Source organism: Mesoplodon mirus, assembly GCF_964341445.2.
Source record: "Mesoplodon mirus genome assembly, chromosome: 17".
Classification (NCBI taxonomy): Eukaryota; Metazoa; Chordata; class Mammalia; order Artiodactyla; family Ziphiidae; genus Mesoplodon; species Mesoplodon mirus.
This window is the reverse complement of record NC_138993.1, coordinates 46,974,167-46,997,633: the sequence shown is the minus strand read 5'-3', so window position 1 is coordinate 46,997,633 and position 23,467 is coordinate 46,974,167. Positions and strand designations below refer to the sequence as shown.

General features: G+C 36.4%; 1 protein-coding gene across 3 annotated transcripts in view; it reads right to left on the bottom strand.

Moving 5' to 3' along the window:
- PIBF1 (progesterone immunomodulatory binding factor 1) overlaps positions 1 to 23,467 on the bottom strand; it is a 202,973-nt gene that overhangs the window by 124,910 nt on the left and 54,596 nt on the right. For all 3 annotated transcript variants that reach the window (XM_082601927.1, XM_082601928.1, XM_082601929.1), the window contains exon 10: positions 12,480 to 12,578. In XM_082601927.1, the coding sequence (XP_082458053.1) occupies positions 12,480 to 12,578 (99 nt within the window). The remainder of the gene's footprint in view (positions 1 to 12,479; positions 12,579 to 23,467) is intronic.

Genomic DNA, 23,467 nt, shown 5'->3' with positions numbered 1-23,467 from the left:
CAGGCTCTCCTCTAGCCTGGCATTCCTGCAGATATATGATGGAGAAAGAGGTTGAAATTTCCAGCTTTTATCCCTTCACTTTAGGGCTAAGCTGTCTAATATAATAATAGCCTGAAGCCACAAGTAGCTATTTAAATTTAAGTTAATTAAAATAAAATAAAATATATTTAGTTTCTCAGCTACACTAGCTAAACTTCAAGTGCCCAATGTGGCTGGTGGCTACTGTATGGGATAGGGCAGATAAAGAATATCTCCATTATTACAGAAAGTTCTACTGGAGAGTGCCAGGAGCTGCACAGAATTTCCTCTATATACTATCCACCTCACTGTACTCTACATGCTAAATTGTAGAGTGTTCTGGTTACACTGTTTCTGATCAAAATTCTTTGAAATTTATGATACCATATTGAGGCTTCCCTTAGTTTCCAATGGAGATGAGAGTATCTTCTTCATTTTATTTTCATCCATATAATATTCAAACAGAAAATCCTAAAAATGCTCTTACAAAATCTTCATTTTTAGAAGTCCTCCATCAACTTAACATTTCAGAGTTCCCTTAAAAACAAATTTTTCTTTAAACCGTAGGTTAGAGTTTCCTAGCCTATGATTTTATGCAATACTGGCTAACTTACAGTTACTTCCCTGTTAATCACTGAGAATGGAAGGAGGGATATCAAAATGGGGTATGTGACAGGTTCAAGGTGCTCAATTCGCTAAATTTATTTACTGAATGAAAGTGTGTCTAAAGTGTGAAATTTGAATAGAATTACGCACTGGGCTCACTGAGAAATCTAGGTTTAACCAATCTGATTTAACCAATGACAGGGTAAGAATTAAGTAAAAAGCCTGTAAACATTTCATCAGTAATGTCCCTCTAGGTTGACCTACTAATCAACATTCTTTGAAACTAGCATTTAAACTGCTTTCAGTTCATCACTTTTTTACAGTGTTATTAATTTCACAATTCCCATGTGTCTACAAAGATATTCTTAATCTTAATAAAATGTTTTGCTGAAATTGAGATACCTTCTATCACTGGCATTCTTCTCTAGAAGTTCTAGTAAATACCTCAAAAAAAAAAAAAAGAAGTAAAAGTAGTTTGTCAAGACTTAATAGTTAACTAATGGTGACTTCTGGTTTTCACCATTTCCATTTCTAAATGCTCACTATCTGTTTAATAATCTGTTTTAGAATGTTCGTAGTGGGCTACATTCAAGTTTACTGATGTATATAGTTCTAGAATCTTTCCTCTTCAGTCTTTCAGAGCATAGGGACATTTGTTTATTTCCTGTCTTCTGGCCTTGGTCTGATAACAATGTTTTAATAAGATAACCAACAGTTGCTCAAGTTCTTTCAAATCTTAGGGTACTTAGGGTATTAGCCTTCGAGAAGAAGCTTACATCTTCTTTGAGATTACTGGTTAAGGCACCAAGAAGGGCACAGTGATAGATGATAGACAGTAATAACTAGCATTTCTTTAGAACTTATAGCTTACAAGTGTTTTCAGAAGCTGTTGTCATGTTACTCAAACACATATTCGATGAATGGATAGCTTAGGATTATTTGGGGGGTTTTGTAGGAAGTACACTAGATACTAGGAGTAGAGGGAGGCAAAAAAATACATCTTCCAAAAAAAAAATCTCTCCAGGTGACTGAAATTCATCTAGATTTGGGAACCAGTGATATAGTAAAATGAAGATGAGTCCTGGGCACTCTTTTCAGCATTCTAACTGCCTTCATAATGGAAAGTTGTAAGTCAAAATGAACATGGTAAGCTCTAATCAACTGAAATTGATATTTGTTGAGAATTACTTATATCAAAGACACTGAGTAGAGGCCTTACCTTACTAGAGAAGCAAAAATGGGGAAGAGAAAATCTCTGACCTCAAAAAAAACCCCAATACTTCAGAGGAAAGACTTGTAAACAAACACACAATTATAATATAATGCTAGAAAACAGAGAGAAGAGACTTCAGCATTTCTGACAGGAAGTTAAGGTATGCATAGAAGACATGATCATGGATTTCATTCTTACCAAATGAATGGGTATCTACCTAGCAGATGAATGGTAAGATACATGAGCAAGGGAAGAGAAAAGGTCATTCCTAGCAAAGAATCCATATAAAAGGGTGAGGAAGCACCATACACTTACAGAACTTGAAGAGATACGTTTGTCTTGAGTAAATGGGGGAGAATCAAAAGAAATATCTGCAACTGGGAAGATAGGCAGGAAGTCTGTGAATGACCCTAAGAGCTAATAAGCTGTGTGCTGTATGGACGCCGTTCTGCTGAATGACATAATTAGAGTTCTGAGTCTTAGAACAATTACCCTGGAAGAATAAGTGATGAAAATAGGACTAAACTGAAAGCGGCGAGATAGTTCAGAGACTATTATAAATAGTTCAGGCAAGAGAAAAGAAAGACTTGACTAAAGCAGTGGCACCTGGGATTAAGAGGCGGGAAAAGATTAGATATATTTAGGAATTAGAAAAAAACATGATATTTGTTTAATTGTTCAGAGAGGCCTTCCTGGACTATCCTATCATGATATACCCTGCTGGAGCCATTATTCCTCCTCACACAATCTAGTTCATAGCAATCATCAAAACACATAATTATAACATAATAATTATGAATCTGCTTGCTTATTTTCCATTTACCTCAATTGACTCTCAGCAGGGGCAACCTCCCATTTATTGATTTATTTATGTACACCAACATCTAGCACAGCAAATGGCACATGGCAGTTATCAATAAATAACCTGTTGGTTGAATAAATGGGAAGGAGAGTGAGGGGAAAAAAAGTATTTGTGAACCACCAGCTTTCTTGTTCAAGTGTCTGGGCAAATGATGATGTTAGTCAGGATGCAAAACTATGGCAGGAAGAACAGGTCTGGGCAAGAGGATTAAGCGAGGGGGAAAGATGGAGCAACCAATTGAGAGGTTATCGTACACAATTACAGCACGACCCCAGTCAAGAAGTAATGAGAAGCTGACCCAGGATGACTCCCAGCAGGAGTGCAGAGGATTTTAGAGATACTATAGGGGTAGAAGCTATGAAATTTGACAAACCTACACACAGGAGCATGGGGAAAGGATTATTATTCTGAAAGTTCAAACAGAAAAGACTTAAAAATGGCAGTATAGTTTACTGACTTGAAGTCAGCTGAAGCCACGTTCTGTTTTGGGAAGAGTGAATGTGAGAGGAAGCTGAGTTTGTTTCACAAATACTGAGTTTAAAGTCCCAGAAAAACACTGAGATAAAAATGTCAATCACGTAGCTGGAAATACAAGTTTACAAAACACAAGGAAAGGTATGGTTTGAGTTTAAAAACAGTGTTGATCATTCCCTTAAGTGACGGTTAAAGCTGAGTAGAAGAGATCCCAGAAGGAAGAGACATATATGTGTATATGATCCAACATAAAAAGAATCAAATGTCATGAAAACAAAATAGAAAAGAAAAACTGAAGAACTGTTTCAGATTAAAGGAGACTGAAGAGGCGTGATAACTAAAAGCAGAGCATAATTCTGGACGGGATGCTGTGCCAGAAAAAAAATTGTTATAAAAAGATATCATTCGGACAACTGACAAAAATGGATAAAAGTATTATTATCAATGCTGTCCTGAATTTGATAAGTGTACTGTGGTTATATAAGAGAATATTCTTATTCCTAGAAAATAAACCTTGAAGAGGCAAAAGTATATGATGCATTCAGTCTACTAAACTATTCAGAAAAAAAATAATGTGTGGGGTGAGGGGAGAGAAAGAGAAAGAGAGAGAGAGAGAATAAAAATGATAAAACAAATGTAGCAAAATGTTAAAAAGGGGTGAATTTAGATAAAATATATAAAGGAGTTCTTTGCATCATTCTTGTAGCTTTTGTGCACACATGAAATTTGAAATAAGAAGTTAAAAAAGAATAAGGACCAAGATAGAATGCTGGAGCACAGCTTTGATTTCATAAAACCAACAGTGAATTGATCGCCTTAGAGTGACGGCCATTGAGAGTTATTCAGGATTGAGGAGAGAAGAGGTTTAAGTCAGTAGGTATGAAAACAGCCTTCTCTACATCAATTGTTCCACCTAAACAACAAAATATGCTGATAACTCTAGTTTATTACTGTATAAAGATGTTCTGTCCCATGGACTTGCAGGTTAACAATACTGGCATCCATCAAATTCTCCTGATATACAGTAAATATTCTTTTTGGCCACAGAAGCCACCAGTCCTTCTTTGAGAAGTCCTTCTTTGAGAAAAAAAGACTGACAGAAAACAATATCTAATTGCTTTGTGTATGTGTGTATTTTGACTCGCTGCACAAAAATATTCAAGATACATTCTTCTGCAAAAAATTTATTTTCCAAGTTTCATGAGGTTTTTCTTTCCCATGTGGAAAATAATGGGAATATTAGAGACTTTAGTTTATATTATGTTTGAGAACATGAATGAAGAATGGTTCAATTATAAATACAATACACATCTCTGAATTTATTCATAATTAAATAAGAAGTATGCGGCAAAAAAAAAGATACATTCTTTTGAAGTGGAGGAGAATAGGTGTATCACTTCAGAACCAGTAGTACCATTTAAGCCCAATTATAAGCAACAAATTATCCATGAATGGTTAAAGGACTCCCTGGGTCATTGTTTCTGGTGGGGCAAGGAATGTCAGATCAGACCGATACCTAATATAGAAAAAGGAAGATAGATGAGAGGTGGATAAAACAAAATCTATACATTGTGACCCAAATATGGGTGTTTCTTATCTGTTCCTTTCAAAGGCTTGTGTCTAGACTGAAAAGGAACAGATATTTTTCACCTCAGCAATAAATTTCTTAATGCTTTCATGTACGCTACATTATGTACTACTATTTCCAAAGCCTTTATTAGGAAAGGAATAGAGTCAATTGTGGTAACTTAGGATGTAATGAGACCAGCTTGAGATATCCTATATAAGTGGACAAATATATGTCAGATGGAACAGCAGCTTAAAAGCCAAGAGAAATCTGAGAACATGGGGCTAGGCTATTTCAATATAAATGAAACAAACCAATAGGCAAATAGGACATTTTAAAGAATAAGAGAAGTCAAGTAACAAAAGATAATTTTATAAACTGTGAAAAATCATTAGAGTAGCTTATAATTAGAGTATTTTGCAAATTTTCAAAGAAAAAATCAAATACCAAAAATTTTTTAAGAAGCATGAATTTCATGTATATTTTTTCTTTCATAAAGAGGTATGTCGAAAGAGTAACTTAATATAGGATTGAGAATCAAGAATTTCTGCATTCAAATAGCAATTACGATGTGAATTACTTTATGTAACTATGAAATCTAAGAATAATATGAATAAAATTATCACAGAATTTATTAAGTAAACAAAGTTTAAGTACAGTACTATAGCTTTTATTTCAAATCTCAACATCCTTTATTCCATTAAGTTTATATTGAAAATGACACAAACATTTACTTGCCTGCTGAAGAAGGCAAGATTAAAAAACCGGATAAACAAAGATAAAACAGTATAAGAATATGACAAAAGGTAGAATAAAAGCATGTCAAAACTGTTCTACTCTTGGGGATAAAGCACTGAATGGAAATTTAGGACAGCTGGCTGCTAAATCAAGCTTTAAACTAGCCCAGTATAATATAAAACTCAATCTACTCACTAGATCTATTCCCCCTTACTTTTGTCTTCTAAGAGAAAAAATGAGGACAAAATTCTACTATTACCAGAGAAGCTGTAGGGATTGAAAACATAATTTAAGTAATTATGAAAGCATAATTTAAATAATATTCATTTTAAAATACTTACAAACTGAAAAAACTATTCCAAACACATCAAACAATAGTTAAAAAAAATTAAAACAACTATAACTGAAAAAAAAAGCTATTAAAATTAATTCTGGATTACAAGCTAACACTTTAGATTCAAACATAGGTCTCTTCTGTAGGATCCCACAGATGTAACAGTGTATTCAAATTTATTCTAGTCACACTGATTGAGTTTAAAAATTTACCCTTTGTGGCAGAAAGAATCCTCAGGGTGCTTACAGAGATTCAAAGCAACAGAACAAGAGATAATAACTATTCCTGTTCATGAAAGCTGGGTATTTGTTACTTACTATTAAATGAATTGTTGGACTTGAATTGGGACATACACAGGTCTTTTATATGCCTGAGAAAAGTCCATTTTTTTGTAGAAAATTAAAGTCCTTCAGCAAAAAGCCTTTTTCATTCATGTTTGAAAGCGGCATACTACTTCCCTACATTTCTCTTTATAATAGCACAGGTTGTTTGATCATTAAATGAAGCATTTGATAAAGTAAAACTTTCAACAAAATGAAAAAGTTGAGATTAGTTATACCTGACTAGAAAATTGTGTATAGACATGTCTTGGACTTTACTTAAGCATGATTCACAGAAATCACAATGCATGTACAGATTGAAACACATCTGCTTATTCTGATTTTGACACAAAGGAAACCAGAATCACACACCTGAGTATTAAAAACTCAACCTCTGAAAAATAAAATAATATTTTTCCTTGGGTTTCAGTATATACAAAAAATATACATGATATGCCCAAAATATTCTTAGGCAATATACACCCCAAAAAAATTCAGTGGAGGGACTTCTCTGGTGGTCCATTGGCTAGGACTCTGCACTCCCAATGCCATGGGCCTGGGTTCGATCCCTGGTTGGGGAACTAGATCCCACATGCTGCAACTAAAGACCCCATATGCCGCAACTAAAGATTCCATGTGCTGCAACTAAAAGATCCCACGTGCCGCAACTAAGACCCGATGCAGCCAAATAAATAAATAAATATTTTTTAAAAATCCAGTGGATATTTAAAAAATATATAGTGTCTTTTTCAAATAATAGTCCTAAATACTAGGTTTTTATTTTGAAACAAACAAAAAACAGGAAAAGTGAACTGCAGAGATTTATAAAATACACTCAAAAACAGCTTGGGTTCACCATTCCCTTTACATGGTAACTTAACTTATGTGTGTATCAACTCTTTTGAGCTGTTGTTACAGATAATTTCAGGATCAAAAGGGACTTTAGACTCATCAAGCTACCCACTTGATACTTCGATCCTTACAAACACAATCCTACTGAATGCCTGGCCAGCTCATGCCTGCACACTTCTAATGATGAAGAATATACTTGATGCCAAGGCATTTTGAAAATCCCTATTAGAGAGCTTATCTTTACCCTCTTCTGTAATGTTTACTCAGTGGTCCCAATTCTACTACTTTAGGCCTGACCACGTGAGAAAAGTACACTTCATATATCTGTAGACAGTTATAATCTGACACTGTAGGACATTTTCTAATCTTTTGAATATGTTTGATCATTTTCCTCTTAAGACCTTTGGTTTAGAGCTTGGGTGCCCAGACCCAGCATGATTCTATAAATAAGATAATCACCAATCACATTCTAGATATAACTTCTATTACTGTAGAATAGTATCTCCATATTAAAATCTTCCAAGCCTATACAGACATACCTCCTTTTATTGTGCTTTTGCTTTATTGAACTTCACACATGCTGCATTTTTTTACAAATTGAAGGTCTGTGGCATCAAGCAAGTCTATCAGTGCCATTTTCCCAACATGTGCTCACTTAGTATCTGTGTCATATTTTGGCAATTCTTACAATATTTCAAACTTCTTCATTATTGTGATCTGGGATCAGTGATTTTTGCTGTTACTAATGTAATTGTTTGGGGGCGCCATGAACCATGCCTATATAAGATAGCAAACTATTTATAATGTTCTCTGAACTATCTTCCTATTATCAGTTTAGTATTACTTTCATTCCTCAATCTTCTGGGGTAATTGTTCTAAAACTGAGAACTCTGATCATGTCATTCAACAGAATGGCATCCAGACTGCATAGCTTAGCATTTAAGGTCATTCACAGATTCCCTGCCTATCTTCCCAGGCTCTCTCCCTCTCCTCGGGCCTCCCTATTCCCTGAGACACAACAATACTGGAATTAGGCCAATTGGTACCCCTACAATGGCCTCCAAAGTGTTTAAGTGAAAGGAAGTGTCACACATTTCTTATTTTAAATCAAAAGCTAGAAATGATGAAGCTTAGTGAGGAAGGCAAATTGAAAGTCAATATAGGCTGAAAGCTAGGCCTCTTGTGCTCAACAGTTAGCCAAGTTGTGGATGCAAAGGAAAAGTTTTTGAAGGAAATTAAAAGTGCAACTCCAGTGAACACAGGAATGAAGAAAGCAAAACAGCCTTACTGCTGATATGAAGCAAGTTTTAGTGGTCTGGATAGAAGACGAAACCAGCCACAACGTTCCCTGAAGCCAAGCCTAATCCAGAGAAAGGCCCTAAACTAAGTCTCTTCAATTTTTTGAAAGCTAAGAGAGGTAAGGAAGCTGCAGAAGAAAAGCTTGAACCTTGAAGAGGCTGGTTCATGGGATCATGAAATTTAAGGAAAGAAGTCATCTCCATAACATAAAACTCAAACACAAGGTGAAGCAGCAAGTGATGATGTAGAAGCTGTAGCAAGTTATCCACAAGATCTAGCTAAGATAATTAATGAAGATGCCTACAATAAACAAGTTATCAATGTAGATGGAACAGCCTTCTATTGGAAGAAGATGCCATCTAGGACTTTCATAGCTAGAGAGAAGTCAATGCCTGGTTTCAAATCTTCAAAGGACAGTCTGACTCTCTTGTTAGGGGCTAATGAAGCTGGTGACTTTAAGTTGACGCCAATGTTCATTTACCATTCTGAAAATCCTAGGGCCCCAAGAATTGTGCTATATCTACTCTACTTGTGTTCTATAAGTGGAACAACAAAGCCTGGATGACAGAACATCTGTTTACAACATGGTTTTACTGAATACTTTAAGCCCACTGTTGAGACCTACTTCTCAAAAAACAAAAAAGATTCGTTTCAAAATATTACTGCTCTGGGCCTCCCTGGTGGCGCAGTGGTTGAGAGTCCGCCTGCCGATGCAGGGGATACGGGTTCGTGCCCCGGTCTGGGAGGATCCCATGTGCCGCGGAGCGGCTGGGCCCGTGAGCCATGGCCGCTGAGCCTGTGCGTCCGGAGCCTGTGCTCCGCAACGGGAGAGGCCACAGCAGTGAGAGGCCCGCGTACAGAAAAAAAAAAAAAAAAAAAAAAAAAATATTACTGCTCAATGACAATGTGTTTAGTTAACCAACAGCTCTGAGGATAGATGTACAATGAGATGAATGTTGTTTTCATGCCTGCTAACACATCAATTCTGCAGCCCATGGATCAAGGAGTAATTTCGACTTTCAAGTCTTATTATTTAAGGAATATCTTTAATTTTTTCATATGAACCATAGATTTGATATGTCTGGTTAAAAAAAAATCCTGCTGTAAGATGAATAATGTTTGAGGATCTAATGTATAACATGGTGACTACAGTTGATAACACTGTAGTGTATAATTGAAATTTGTTATGAGAGACCTTAAATCCATAAATGTTCCCACATACACACACACACACAAAAAGGTAAATATGTGAGGTGGTGGATGTGTCAATTAACTCCATGAGGGGGGAACCCTTTCACAATGTATGTGTATATCAAATCATCACATTGTACACTTTCAATACCTTACAATTTAATTTGTCAATTACACCTCAATAAAGCTGGAGAAAAAAAACCCTATGAAGATTCGAGAAGCCACCACATCAGTAAGAAGTTTAAGTGTCCACTGGTCAGAGGACTGCCAGGGCTTCCCCTCCAAAATAAAGGATAAATGATTGCATCTTGTTTATCCCTCCACCAAGAAAGAAGGTCAATAATCCCTGGTTCCAGTAATGGGTACCCGAGACACATTCCTATCTCTCACAACGTATGTTGCACAGTGGGTAATAAGAATATTCCTGGAAGCCACTGATACTCAGAAATGGCTAGCAATAATTTAACTGTAAACAGAAGTGACTGCAAACCACTTAATCCAAAGGCATCCCTAACTCACTTACCCTTTCCAGGATCCCAAAAGGCCTGTGCTACTCCCATAGCACCCAACACAAGAGAAAGTTAGAGTGTAGATTAAGCAGAAAAAAATCTTGCTGGTATTATTATTTGGATGCCATTAAATGTACAGTTAACTTAATAGTGAGCAAGATAAAATAAAATTCGTTCTCCATCTACACCATACCCCAAAATGAACTCTGGACGGATGAGAGGTATTAACATGAAAAATATAACTATAAAAATTTATGTGGAAGAGTAAATGTACAAGAGTAGGCACAAGCATAGCCACAGCAATTCTGAAAAAGAATCTTAGTGTCAGCTGGTCAAAATTCACTAAAAGTTTTTGAAATTATTGATATGAACTGTAATAAGTTTATAGAGTAATTAAGGAAAAATTAAATTGTGGGGATATCTAGAATCCTACTTTTTTGAAATCATCTAGCAACATTATAACCCTAAGCATGGGGATTTCCCCCTTTACTTTAATATTATAGCTCAAAAAACAGATAAGTACATTTAGCTGTTTTAGGCATTTTATTAAAGTCCAAGCTTATTTTGAGTTTTAGATTCCAGACATTATTCTCATTTTTTCAATAAATCCTTGGTCCTATAATGTGCTTTAAAGTTCTGAGCACTAACACTATTTGCTGCTCATAGGTTATTTCTAGTGTGTCTAGAAACATTTTCTTGTTTTCCTTCTTTGTCCTGATTTTAAAACTGTCCTAATTTTTTAAGGTGGGATGAAAATTAGGCTCCAAATAAGCAAAGTTTTACTATCACTTCAAGGAATTAAGGGCAAAAATTCCATTAGTTAAAGCAGGATTAACTCAGCAAATTTTTCTATAATACCAATAATTTCTGTAGAACTACTACGTGCAAGACACTGTTCTAATGTGCTTTACAAACATTAAATGACTGAATTCTCCGTAATTCAGAAGATATTAAAGCATCGCATGGCTCTCAGGATAAATACCCAGTTGCTAGTGTATGAACAAGTAGGATAAGAAGGATTTTAGATTCAGAGTGTAGGACATTACAGAGCTTAGTACAAGCAGCCAATTTTAAGGTCACATTTACTATTCTTCTCTCTCCAAACTCACAACCACATACCAAGTTAGCAAGTTATGAAATTTTGCGTGAATATAAGTTCTGGTTTACTTATGCTTTCTTTTAAAGTTTGTTAGTTGGTCCATAAATATTATTCTAGAGCCATTACTAAATATATCACATTCAAAAACAACAACAAGGTGCTAAGTAAATCTTTAGTGGACATGATATAGATTTATAAATGAAGGATTATACATAATAAAAGATAATTTTAAGATAGGTTGCAACAGCACGCTAATAAAAGCAGCTGGTTTATAAATGTTTAATTTTATATTAAGATCTTTAGAATTAGACATACTTTCACATTATAGAAAAGATTTCTTCATTATTACATTTATTAGAATTTCTCCATGAGTCAAGTTTATAAGGTTGATGTGAATTCAGAAGTATAACAATTTGGACCATTCTAAAAGATTTCGACATTCTAGAGGATTAGCAATAGTTTAATTATGCGAAAACTTGCTTGAATTTTTAGTTCCATGTATTGCTTAAACCACAAATTAATCTGTAATCTTCATTTAACAATGAAAAGACCCATTGAGATTATCTTCAAAGTTTATTTTCAAAGTTTACCAGTATGTGAAAGATACATGAAAACTTTTCTGTACTATTTTAGCAACTTTTCTGTCTGAAAGTATTTCAAAATAAAAAGTTAAAAAAAACAAGGTAGGGCTTCCCTGGTGGCGCAGTGGTTGAGAGTCCGCCTGCCGATGCAGGGGACATGGGTTCGTGCCCCGGTCCGGGAAGATCCCACATGCTGCGGAGTGGCTGGGCCCGTGAGCCATGGCCGCTGAGCCTGTGTGTCCGGAGCCTGTGGTCCGCAACGGGACAGGCCACAACAGTGAGAGGCCCACATACCACAAAAAAAAAAAAAAAAAAAAAGACTTGTATAAAAATGTTCATAGCAGCTTTATTCATGATAGCGTCAAACTGAAAACAAACTAAACGTCCATTGACAAGTGAATGAATAAACAAACTGTGGTATATTTATGCCCAGCAACAGTAAGAAATGAACTTCTGATACAACATAGAATGGATGAAAACATATGTTGAGTGAAAGAAGCTAGACACAAAAGGGTACATACTGTACAATTCCATTTATTTTTAGTCCATGAAGAACAAAACTAAGCTATGGTGAGAGAAATCACAAAGTGTTTGCTTCTTGATGGTTGGTAGTTGAGACTGACCAAAGGGGTATAAGGAAACTCTTCTCTATCTTGTTTCAATATATGCAATTATTACATATGTAAATTATTACATGTAAATTATACTTCAATGGAAGTGAAAATTAAACTTCTATTAGAAAAATATTTTCTAAAAGAAAGAGTAACAGGAACATAAATCGAAGAGTTTTAACATTTCTATTTTCAGAATGCTTACCTGTCTAAGAGCTGATCATGTTTTTCTAGAGCATTCTTTTCAGCCATCACTGCTCGGTCCTTTTCAGCCACAGCATTATCCCTCGCTTCTCGGAGGTTTCTAAAGTATAAATGTACACTTCAGTTATTCCGACTACACAAGTATCCATCTTTTAAAGACTCATAAATGGGCTTGCTTGGAATTGGACTAACTGAAAATCTCAGGGACAGCCTAAGGGTTGGTGTCCCACAGTGTATATTATACAAATATGCCTGGCTTGGTGAGTTTCTCTAGCAGCACACAGCAGTGTAGGTACAAACATGGTCTACTCTCTAAATGTCATACTACCTTTCTCCACAATTCTTCTCCACAAGGGTCGAAGGTAGGGTAAACAGTCTGTATTTATAGCAACTCATTTAATCCTTACCATAATCTAATGAAGTAGGTATAATTACCAACATATTATCCACAAGAGAGCTGAGGTTTTGAGAAGTTAATAAATGCAATATAAAATGTTATGAGGGACATAGAGATCACAGGAATCCAAATGGAAATGAAGTTTGGGACAAAAGCAGGAGAACAGCTAAACTGATAGACCCTGGGTCTCACATGGAGAGGAAGGAAAGAGAAGGGAACACAGAAGGACTGAGATTAGGAGAAAGTAAGGGACAAAGGACTTGAAGTCCTGATAAGATAACTAACAGATTAAGTGGAAGTGGTTGTACAGGCAAGATGGAAAACTAGAGATTGCTGTCGGAGAACAGTGATTCAGAGGTAGAGTAGTGTCTTCAGCCCTGGAATTTTAGTTCATAAGATGCAGGGTGTAACATTAGAGTAGCTAAATGAAAGAGCTGAGATGAAGGTCAATACTCATGCAGGGCTCAAGGAAGTATGAGGTCATCCACTTACAGTGCTGATGACAGCAGGAACTGAAATTGACAGAACGATACATTGAGTGACAGTTAAGGGGAATGTCCAAAAGGTGGAAGGTAACAATAGTGAGTAATTAGGAGTGATACAGACAGATATGGCCCTCAAAGATCAAATCCTGTTTGTTTTTTAATCAGAGTGGAAGTCTGAATCAAGAAAAATACCAACAGTAACTCTTCTTTCAGAGAGTCACTTAATTTTTTTTGAAAATCCTCTTCTCTAACAGAGTTATAACATAAATAAATTTGGAGTATAACATAAATGATGGTGCTCACTTAATCCCTACAAATCCTTGATGTTATACTTTCTAAGCTGCTTTACAGCTGAATAAACTGAAGTTTAGAGGGCTTAAGTCCCTAGGCCCAAGTCACACAGCCTAATTTGAGCCCAGCTATGTCTTACTCCAATGTGAGTGTTTTTTTTACATCATATCAACCTATCTCCCATAAAGAACTGGATTGGATATTAGAATTTGGTTTTTATTACTGATGGAGAATGGCAGTAGAGAGCCATGAAAATCCACACAGTTTGAGTAAATCTATCTAATAACTATTAGATAGAAATATGTCGTGGTCATACTTGCTGTGCCAGTGCTCAAAGTCATCTTTTGTACGGTGATGCTAACAACAATTTTAAAACTTAGAATATGTCAGCCAATAGAGATTCATCAGTAAAATAGCTTATGAGCCAGAAATAAAATAATTAAAAAAAACTGGAGTACAGATAACTCTTATTAAAAAGAAAATAACTTTTGTACACTATTATCTAAGTGCAGGTACATTTTAAAGTAGATATCACAAAATAGCAAGTCATTATTTTCTGATATCATCCTGACTGCAAAGACCTTCAGAAATATTCTACTATTATCAAATTAACTGAAACATGAAATTTTTAATTTTATAGATAGAATGGAATTCTCAAAGTATATTAAACATTTATATATTTTTCATCCCTAGAGGATCTATATATTTTAGTCAGTAAACCATCCAAAACTGGTCACAACTTTCATTTCTCAAATACTATAGCCTTATTATTCTATAAGTTATTTCAGTTGCAAAATTCCAAGTAGATACATTTACAGTACTAATTAATCATGAATGCTTAGCTGGCAGATGGCAAAGCTTCAGTCCCTAACTATATATATTTTCTTTACTGCAAAAATGGGCAACAGAAATAAAAGCAAATGTGGTCATTAGACTTACCATGGTGATCATTTTGAAATGTATAGAACTATGGAATCATAGTTCATGTATAGAACTATGCTGTGGAACAGGAACTAACATAGTATTGTAGGTTATTATACCTCAGAAACAAACAAACAAACTCAGAAAAAAAGATCAGATTTGTGGTTACCAGAGGTGGGGATGGGGGGGAGGGGGAATTGGATGAAGGGGGTCAAAAGGTACACACTTCCAGTTATAAGGTAAATAAGTACTAGGGATGTCACGTACAACACAATCAAAACAATGAACACTGTTGTATGTTACATACGAAAGGTATTAAGAGAGTAAATCTTAAAAGTTCTCATTGTGAGACAAAAATTTTTTTTTCTATTTCTTTAATTTTGTATCTCTGTGAGATGATGGATGTTCATTAAACTTCTTGTGGTCATCACTTCATGATGTATGTAAGTCAAATCATTATGCTGTACGCCTGAAACTATACAGTGCTGTGTGTCAATTGTATTTCAAAACTGGAAGACAAAGAAAGAAAAGAAAGAAAGGAAGGAAGGATGGAAAGAAGGGGGAAAGGAGGAAAGAAAGGAAGAAAGAAGAAAAAGAAAGAAAGAAAGGTGGGAGGCAGGGAGGGTAGAAAGAAAGGAAGAAACAGAGAAAGAAATAAAAGCCAGAATGAAAACATTAGGGCTTATGAAAGGAGGTGTCATTAGAAGATACCAGGGCATTCACCATGCTACAATCTATACCATCCGGTTAACTATAATTAGTGCTATATTTAGGCATGAACAAAATTCTACGGCCCCAAAGAAGAGGAGTTGATTATTTTTAACTGGAGGAACAGACGAGTGAATGACGGGAAGACATGTAAGTTGGGCCTTGAAGGACCAATAAATAAAGGTAATTCAAAAAGAGAAAAACTGAAATGAATGGGAGAAAGTGCTAGAAGCTGAAGTTTCTACCAGTAGATCCTCTCATAGGTGTTTGCTGGTAAGATTTCCGTGTAAATTGTTCTTTTTTTTTTTTTTATAAATGTATTTATTTGTTTGTTTATTTTTGGCTGCATTGGGTCTTCATTGAGGTGCGTGGGCTTCTCACCGCGGTGGCCTCTCTTGTTGAGGAGCACGGGCTCTAGGCGCGTGGGCTTTAGTAGCTGTGGCTTGCGGGCTCTAGAGCTCAGGCTCAGTAGTTGTGGCTCACGGGCTTAGATGCTCCACAGCATGTGGGATCTTCCTGGACCAGGGCTCAAACTCGTGTGCCCTGCGCTGGCAGGCGGATTCTTAGCCACTGCGCCACCGGGGAAGTCCCTGTAAATCGTTCTTATAAGGTAACATGCCTTCCACATCCTGTCACAACCTGCATACTTCAGTAAGAAGCAGCACAATTCCTTTTAACATAAAGATTAGAAATACTTCCTTTAATATTATGAATTGACTTTTAATGTTTCAAATTAAGTTTGAGAAAGAGAAACTGAGTGATTCTTCCACTGACAATAACAGTAATACCAAACACAGAGTGCTCACCCTGTGCTAGGAACTTTGCTAGGCAGTGTACATATAATAACTCATTTAATCTTCATGACAACTGCAAAAAGTGTAGGTTGTATCATTATCTCCATTTTAAGAAGAAGACTGAAACACAGAGAAGTTAAGTATTTGCCTACAACAGTCATGTGGCAAGTAAGCTATGGAGCCCAAATTGGAACCAAAACCATATGGTGCTAGACTCTATGCTCTCCATCATACTAGGCTGCCTCTCTGAAGAGTCCCCTTGTTTCACAGAAATCTTCTCCTTGGGAAATTCTGTCATTATGAGATTTATATTACATGATTATCTCCTAACACAGATAGATGTTAAATCAAAAACAATTCTTGGAAGAATTGTGAATATATTATACACTTGTTTTTATGGCCCATGCTCTTTCAAACTCAGACTGGTTTGATAAAACACCAGATGGATTGATTCCTGTCACAGATAAAACCATAACTGCCATATAACTAATAAACTGTCCATTTAAAAATGTTAAATGCATTAGAAGATGTAACAGAAATACAATTACAGAACAAATAGCAGGAATTCAAATGTTCTTCAAAAGACAAACTTGAAAAATTGACAGCATGAACAAGCTAATAGAGCTAAAGCTTTAAAAGTCCAAACTGAGTATATAATCAAATGTAATCATAGCAGAGAAAGATGCTGGGAGTTGGCCAACATTATAACAAATGTTTTAAAATACAAAAATTCAAATATCTAATCCCTAGAAATGCTTTTTAGAAAGCTAACGTTTGATTCCCAACATTTTTTTTCATAATTCTTTCATGTTTCTTACTAACTCCATCTCCATAACAAACACTGATCTCCCCCCATCCATCCTATATTTGTGTGTGGGAGGTGGATTGAGAGGAAAGATGGCAGAAAAAGGAAAAGAAACTTTATCAATCCTATGTAAAATGCAAAAGAAAAGTGAGTTTCCTAGTATTATCACTAGTGTCCAAATAATGTATTTTTTAACTTAGGCACTTCTTAGAGTGAAAGGGGTGCTATTAATAATTATGCTATAGAAATAGGCATAAACCAGCACTTTTGTGGAAAAACAACTGGGAGTTATCACTTAAATTATCACATTCAAACAAGAAACTTAAAGAGTTAAGTTCTTGACTATTTCTCCAATAAAAGGATTTTACTGAAAACCCCAGTACAAAACATACAATATCATCAGACTTCTGTACAGGAAGGAATATATTTTCTTCCTACTAGAAGACCAATTTCATGGTACCAATAGGTCAAATCAAAATAGATCCTTGAAAAGTGGAAGGAAAATGTGAGAAGAATGAGAAAAACTTCAGGAACCCTTAAAATTCTAACAGGAACAAATCAGAATTTGGCAATGCCAAGAGCATGTGTTAGCCTGAATAAACATCACAAATGCCTCAGAACCTGAAATTTACTAAAGATAAACAGTGAAAGAAACAGGGCTGTCAGCAGAGCTTAGCAAAAACAACTAAGCAACCCATTCTCCTCCTGCCTCCATGTAAAAATATTTTTGGTCAATACAAGTGAACATATTTTTTCCAGTTAGAACAAAAAGGGACTGAAACAGGCTGTTTATATGACAAGCTTATTTATAGGAAAAGCGTCTGAATTAATCTCTTCTACCTTCAGAGTCTTCTTCCCGGACAAAACATAAAACTGCCCATTTGCATTTGATTTTAAGATGGCATGACAAAAGCCCAGGACCAGATGGCTTCACAGGCGAATTCTACCAAACACTTAGAGAAGAGCTAACACCTATCCTTCTCAAACTCTTCCAAAATATAGCAGAGGGAGGAACACTCTCAAACTCATTCTACGAGGCCACCATCACCCTGATACCAAAACCAGACAAAGATGTCACAAAGAAAGAAAACTACAGGCCAATATCATTGATGAACAAAGATGCAAAAATCCTCAACAAAATACTAGCAAACAGAATCCAACAACACATTAAAAGGATCATACACCACGATCAAGTGGGGTTTATCCCAGGAATGCAAGGATTCTTCAATATATGCAAATCAATGAATGTGATACACCATATTAACAAATTGAAGGAGAAAAACCATATGATCATCTCAATCGATGCAGAGAAAGCTTTCGACAAAATTCAACACCCATTTATGATAAAAACGCTGCAGAAAGTAGGCATAGAGGGAACTTTCCTCAACATAATAAAGGCCATATATGAAAAACCCACAGCCAACATCGTCCTCAATGGTGAAAAACTGAAACCATTTCCACCAAGATCAGGAACACGACAGGTTGCCCACTCTCACCACTATTATTCAACATAGTTTTGGAAGTTTTAGACACAGCAATCAGAGAAGGAAAAGAAATAAAAGGAATCCAAATTGGAAAAGAAGAAGTAAAGCTGTCACTGTTTGCAGATGACATGATACTATACATAGAGAATCCTAAAGATGCTACCAGAAAACTACTAGAGCTAATCAATGAATTTGGTAAAGTAGCAGGATACAAAATTAATGCACACAAATCTCTGGAATTCCTATACACTAATGATGAAAAATCTGAAAGTGAAATTAAGAAGACACTCGCATTTACCACTGCAACAAAAAGAATAAAATATCTAGGAATAAACCTACCTAAGGAGACAAAAGACCTGTATGCAGAATATTATAAGACACTGATGAAAGAAATTAAAGATGATACAAATAATGGAGAGATGTACCATGTTCTTGGATTGGAAGAATCAACATTGTGAAAATGACTCTACTACCCAAAGCAATCTACAGATTCAATGCAATCCCTATCAAACTACCACTGGCATTTTTCACAGAACTAGAACAAAAAATTTCACAATTTGTATGGAAACGCAAAAGACCCCGAATAGCCAAAGCAATCTTGAGAAAGGAAAATGGAGCTGGAGGAATCAGGCTCCCTGACTTCAGACTATACTACAAAGCTACAGTAATCAAGACAGTATGGTACTGCCACAAAAAAAGAAATATAGATCAATGGAACAGGATAGAAAGCCCAGAGATAAACCCATGCACATATGGTCACCTTATCTTTCATAAAGGAGGCAAGAATATACAGTGGAGAAAAGACAGCCTTTTCAGTAAGTGGTGCTGGGAAAACTGGACAGGTACATGTAAAAGTATGAAATTAGAACACTCCCGAACACCATACACAAAAATAACCTCAAAATGGATTAAAGACCTAAATGTAAGGCAAGACACTATCAAACTCCTAGAGGAAAACATAGGCAGAACACTCTATGACATAAGCCACAGCAAGATCCTTTTTGACCCACCTCCTAGAGAAATGGAAATAAAAACAAAAATAAACAAATCGAACCTAATGAAACTTAAAAGCTTTTGCACAGCAAAGGAAACCATAAACAAGACGAAAAGACAAGCCTCAGAATGGGAGAAAATATTTGCAAATGAAGCAACTGACAAAGGATTAATCTCCAAAATTTACAAGCAGCTCATGAAGCTCAATATCAAAAAAACAATCAACCCAATCGAAAAATGGGCAGAAGACCTAAACAGACATTTCTCCAAAGAAGATATGCAGATTGCCAATGAACACATGAAAGAATGCTCAACATCATTAATCATTAGAGAAATGCAAATCAAAACTACAATGAGATAACATCTCACACTGGTCAGAATGGCCATCATCAAAAAATCTACAAACAATAAATGCTGGAGAGGGTATGGAGAAAAGGGAACCCTCTTGCACTGTTGGTGGGAATGTAAATTGATACAGCCACCATGGAGAACAGTATGGAGGTTCCTTAAAAAACTACAGATAGAACTACCATACGACCCAGCAATCCCACTACTGGGCATATACCCTGAGAAAACCATAATTTAAAAAGAGTCATGTACCAAAATGTTCATTGCAGCTCTATTTACAATAGCCAGGACATGGAAGCAACCTAAGTGTCCATCAACAGATGAATGGATAAAGAAGATGTGGCACATATATACAATGGAATATTACTCAGCCATGAAAAGAAACGAAATTGAGTTATTTGTAGTGAGGTGGATGGACCTAGTCTGTCATACAGAGTGAAGTCAGTCAGAAACAGAAAAACAAATACCGTATGCTAACACATATATATGGAATCTAAGAGAAAAAAAAAAGGTCATGAAGAACCTAGGGGCAAGACGGGAATAAAGACACAGACCTACTAGAGAATGGACTTGAGGATATGGGGAGGGGGAAGGGTAAGCTGTGACAAAGTGAGAGAGTGGCATGGACATATATACACTACCAAACATAAAATAGATAGCTAGTGGGAAGCAGCCGCATAGCACAGGGAGATCAGCTCGGTGCTTTGTGACCACCTAGAGGGGTGGGATAGGGAGGGTGGGAGGGAGGGAGACACAAGAGGGAAGAGATATGGGAACATATGTACATGTATAACTGATTCACTTTGTTATAAAGCAGAAACTAACACACCATTGCAAAGCAATTATACTCCAATAAAGATGTAAAAAAAAAAAAAAGATGGCATGAAATAAAAGAATTCCAAGTGGATTATCTGTTATTATATAATCAATGACTGATAATTTTTCCTTTAATTAACATAGTTGAAAAGTGAATGAATAGGACATGAGAAAAACAACAAAGTAGAAATTTTATGTAACAATTTCTTGGGTGAAGTTACGCATTTTAAGAGTGGAAACTTTTTGAGATTACTGTTAAATGAACAGGATACATTTTCCTATCCTGTTACTTTAGTTGGTGCTCAAGCAGTTTTTTTTTTCATTTTATAGATGTGAAAACTTCAGCCAAAAGTAGATAAATGATTTTTTAAAATTATAAAAAAAAGGTAAGCACCAAAATGCAAAACACTTTGAAATCTATTAATGTGTTGAGGTTTAACAAGTAGCTGATGGAATAAAATGTAATATATTAAAATGAAACTAGGTGACTCTGGTGTATGGTTAACTGAGGGACTACAAATGTCAGCCACCATGCTTGGTTCTGATCAAATCCAGCTCATTATAAATTTTGTGCAGCTTTTCATTTCATCTAAACCAATAGTCTGATTTCTCAAAAGTAGGAGCAATTCATTCTTCCATTCAACAAATATGTATTGAGCACTTACAACAGACCAGACATTGGTACCTGGGAATCCAACCCTGAAGAACAGAGGAAAATCCGTACTCACGTGGAGATTGCATTCTAGTAGGAAAGAAACCAAATGCATGTCCGTAGGTCCTAAGTGCTCTGGAGAAAAATGAAGCAGGGAAGGGGCTAACAGGTGTGGGCTAGTAGGTGTGGGAGGAGTGGGGGGCCTTCACAATTTTAAACAGGGTGGTCAAGAAAGATAGGAGAGAGCAGGTGACATCCGAAGATGTGGAGAAAGAGAGGAGACAGGGCTCCAGGGTATCCAGAAGTGGTGGTTAAGCTGTGGGAACTGTAAATACAAAGGACTTGAGGTGGGAAACACGCCTAACTGTTAAAGGAACAGGAGGCAGTGTGATTGAGCGAGTGAGTCGAACAGAGTAGTAAAATGAGGGTGGGAACATTGGGCACAGATGAGGTACCATCACAGGCCATTTTAATCACTTAAACTTTGACAGAGTGAGATGGCAGATGGCCTTTTTATCTGAGCAGAGGAGTGATCCAATTTGACCTACTGTTTAACAGGAACACAGAAGGAAGCTGGGGGACCACTTAAGTGGCTCTTGCAGTAATCAGAGCAAGAGATAATGATAACTCAGACCAAGGTAGTACTTACTGATGATAAAAGATCAATCAAGAGATAATGATAACTTGGACCAAGGTAGTATTTATTGATGATAAAAGATCAATAAATTCTGAAGACACAATCAAAAGGATCTGCTAATGAACACCACATGGAATATGAAAAAGATGTTGAAGATGACCTCAAGGTTTTTGGCCTGAGCAAGAAGAAGACTAGAGTTGTCCTTAATTGCACTGGGTCAGACGGAGGCAGAGCAAGGTTGGAGGGACAGAAGTTTGCATCTGGACATGTTAAATTTAAGACGCTTATTAGATAACCAAGTGGAAATGTCATGGAGGCAGCTGCAGAAGATGTCAAGGAGACGGGAAAGACCAGTAAAGACGCCAGTGAGGAAGGGGAACAGTCCAAGTGTGGGATCCTGGAAGCCATTAAAGAGTGTGTTTCCAGGAGTAGGGAGTGATCAACTATATTCAATATCGCTGTGGTCAAGCAAGGTAAGAAGACAACCTGACCACTAGACTTTTGGGAACATGGTCTCTGGGGGCTGTGATAAGAACAGTTTTTTGGACTGGTATGGGGGCAAAGTTTGGTAGTGGACTTTTAAAAATGAGGGTAAGGAATGAATATATAAACTCTGCAGGAATCTGGTCACAAAGGGGAGCAAAGAAACAGGGCAGTGGCTGGAGGGGGAAGTGGAGATAAAAGAGGCTTTTTAAAAAGGGGAGAAATAATATGTTTATACATGGCAGAGAGGGGAAAACTGCCAATATAGGAGACATAGGGGAGAATTTCTGGAGTGTGTCCTTATACAGCAAGAGGGGATGGGCTCTAGTTATAAGTGCAGAGTAGTGTCTGAGAGGCAGACTTTGTCAAAAAATTATACCATTTTATAGAAGAATATAAGCCTCTTCCCTAATTTTCAAAATTACAAATGCTTTTACTGCTTTTATAAAGTTCTAATAATCTGCACTCAGCCCTCAAGTGTGAAGCAGGGTTTGCAAACTCTCTTAAAAGACCGAGTTTCTTTTCTAAAAACATTACCACTAAAATTAGAGTTTCTTTCTTCCTTTTTTTAAAAAAAATAAATGTATTTATTTTATTCATTTATTTTTGGCTGTGTTGGGTCTTCGTTGTGGCATGTGGGCTTTCTCTAGTTGTGGTGAGTGGGGGCTACTCTTTGTTGTGGTGCGCGGGCTTCTCATTGCGATGGCTTCTCTTGTTGTGGAGCATGGGCTCTAGGCGTGCGAGCTTCTGTAGTTGTGGCACACGGGCTCAGTAGTTGTGGCTCGCGGGCTCTAGAGCACAGGCTCAGTCATTGTGGCACACAGGCTTAGTTGCTCCACAGCACGTGGGATCTTCCCAGACCAGGGCTCAAACCTGTGTCCCCTGCATTGGCAGGTGGATTCTAACCACTGCGCCACCAGGGAAGTCCAAAATTAGAGTTTCAATAAGAAATCTTTTGTCAATTTTCATAGCCTTGCCCAGTAAGACAGGAGTCTGCATTACACTGCAGAGTCAGAGCTACCTAGTTTCATCAGTTAAAAAGTCTATGATCATAGACAAATCACAGCCTCTCAGTGTCTCAGCTTCCACATTTGTAAAATGGGGATACCATTTAATTCTCTCTATAACGTATGTGATACATCTATTTATGTATACTCAATAAATAGTAGCTATTG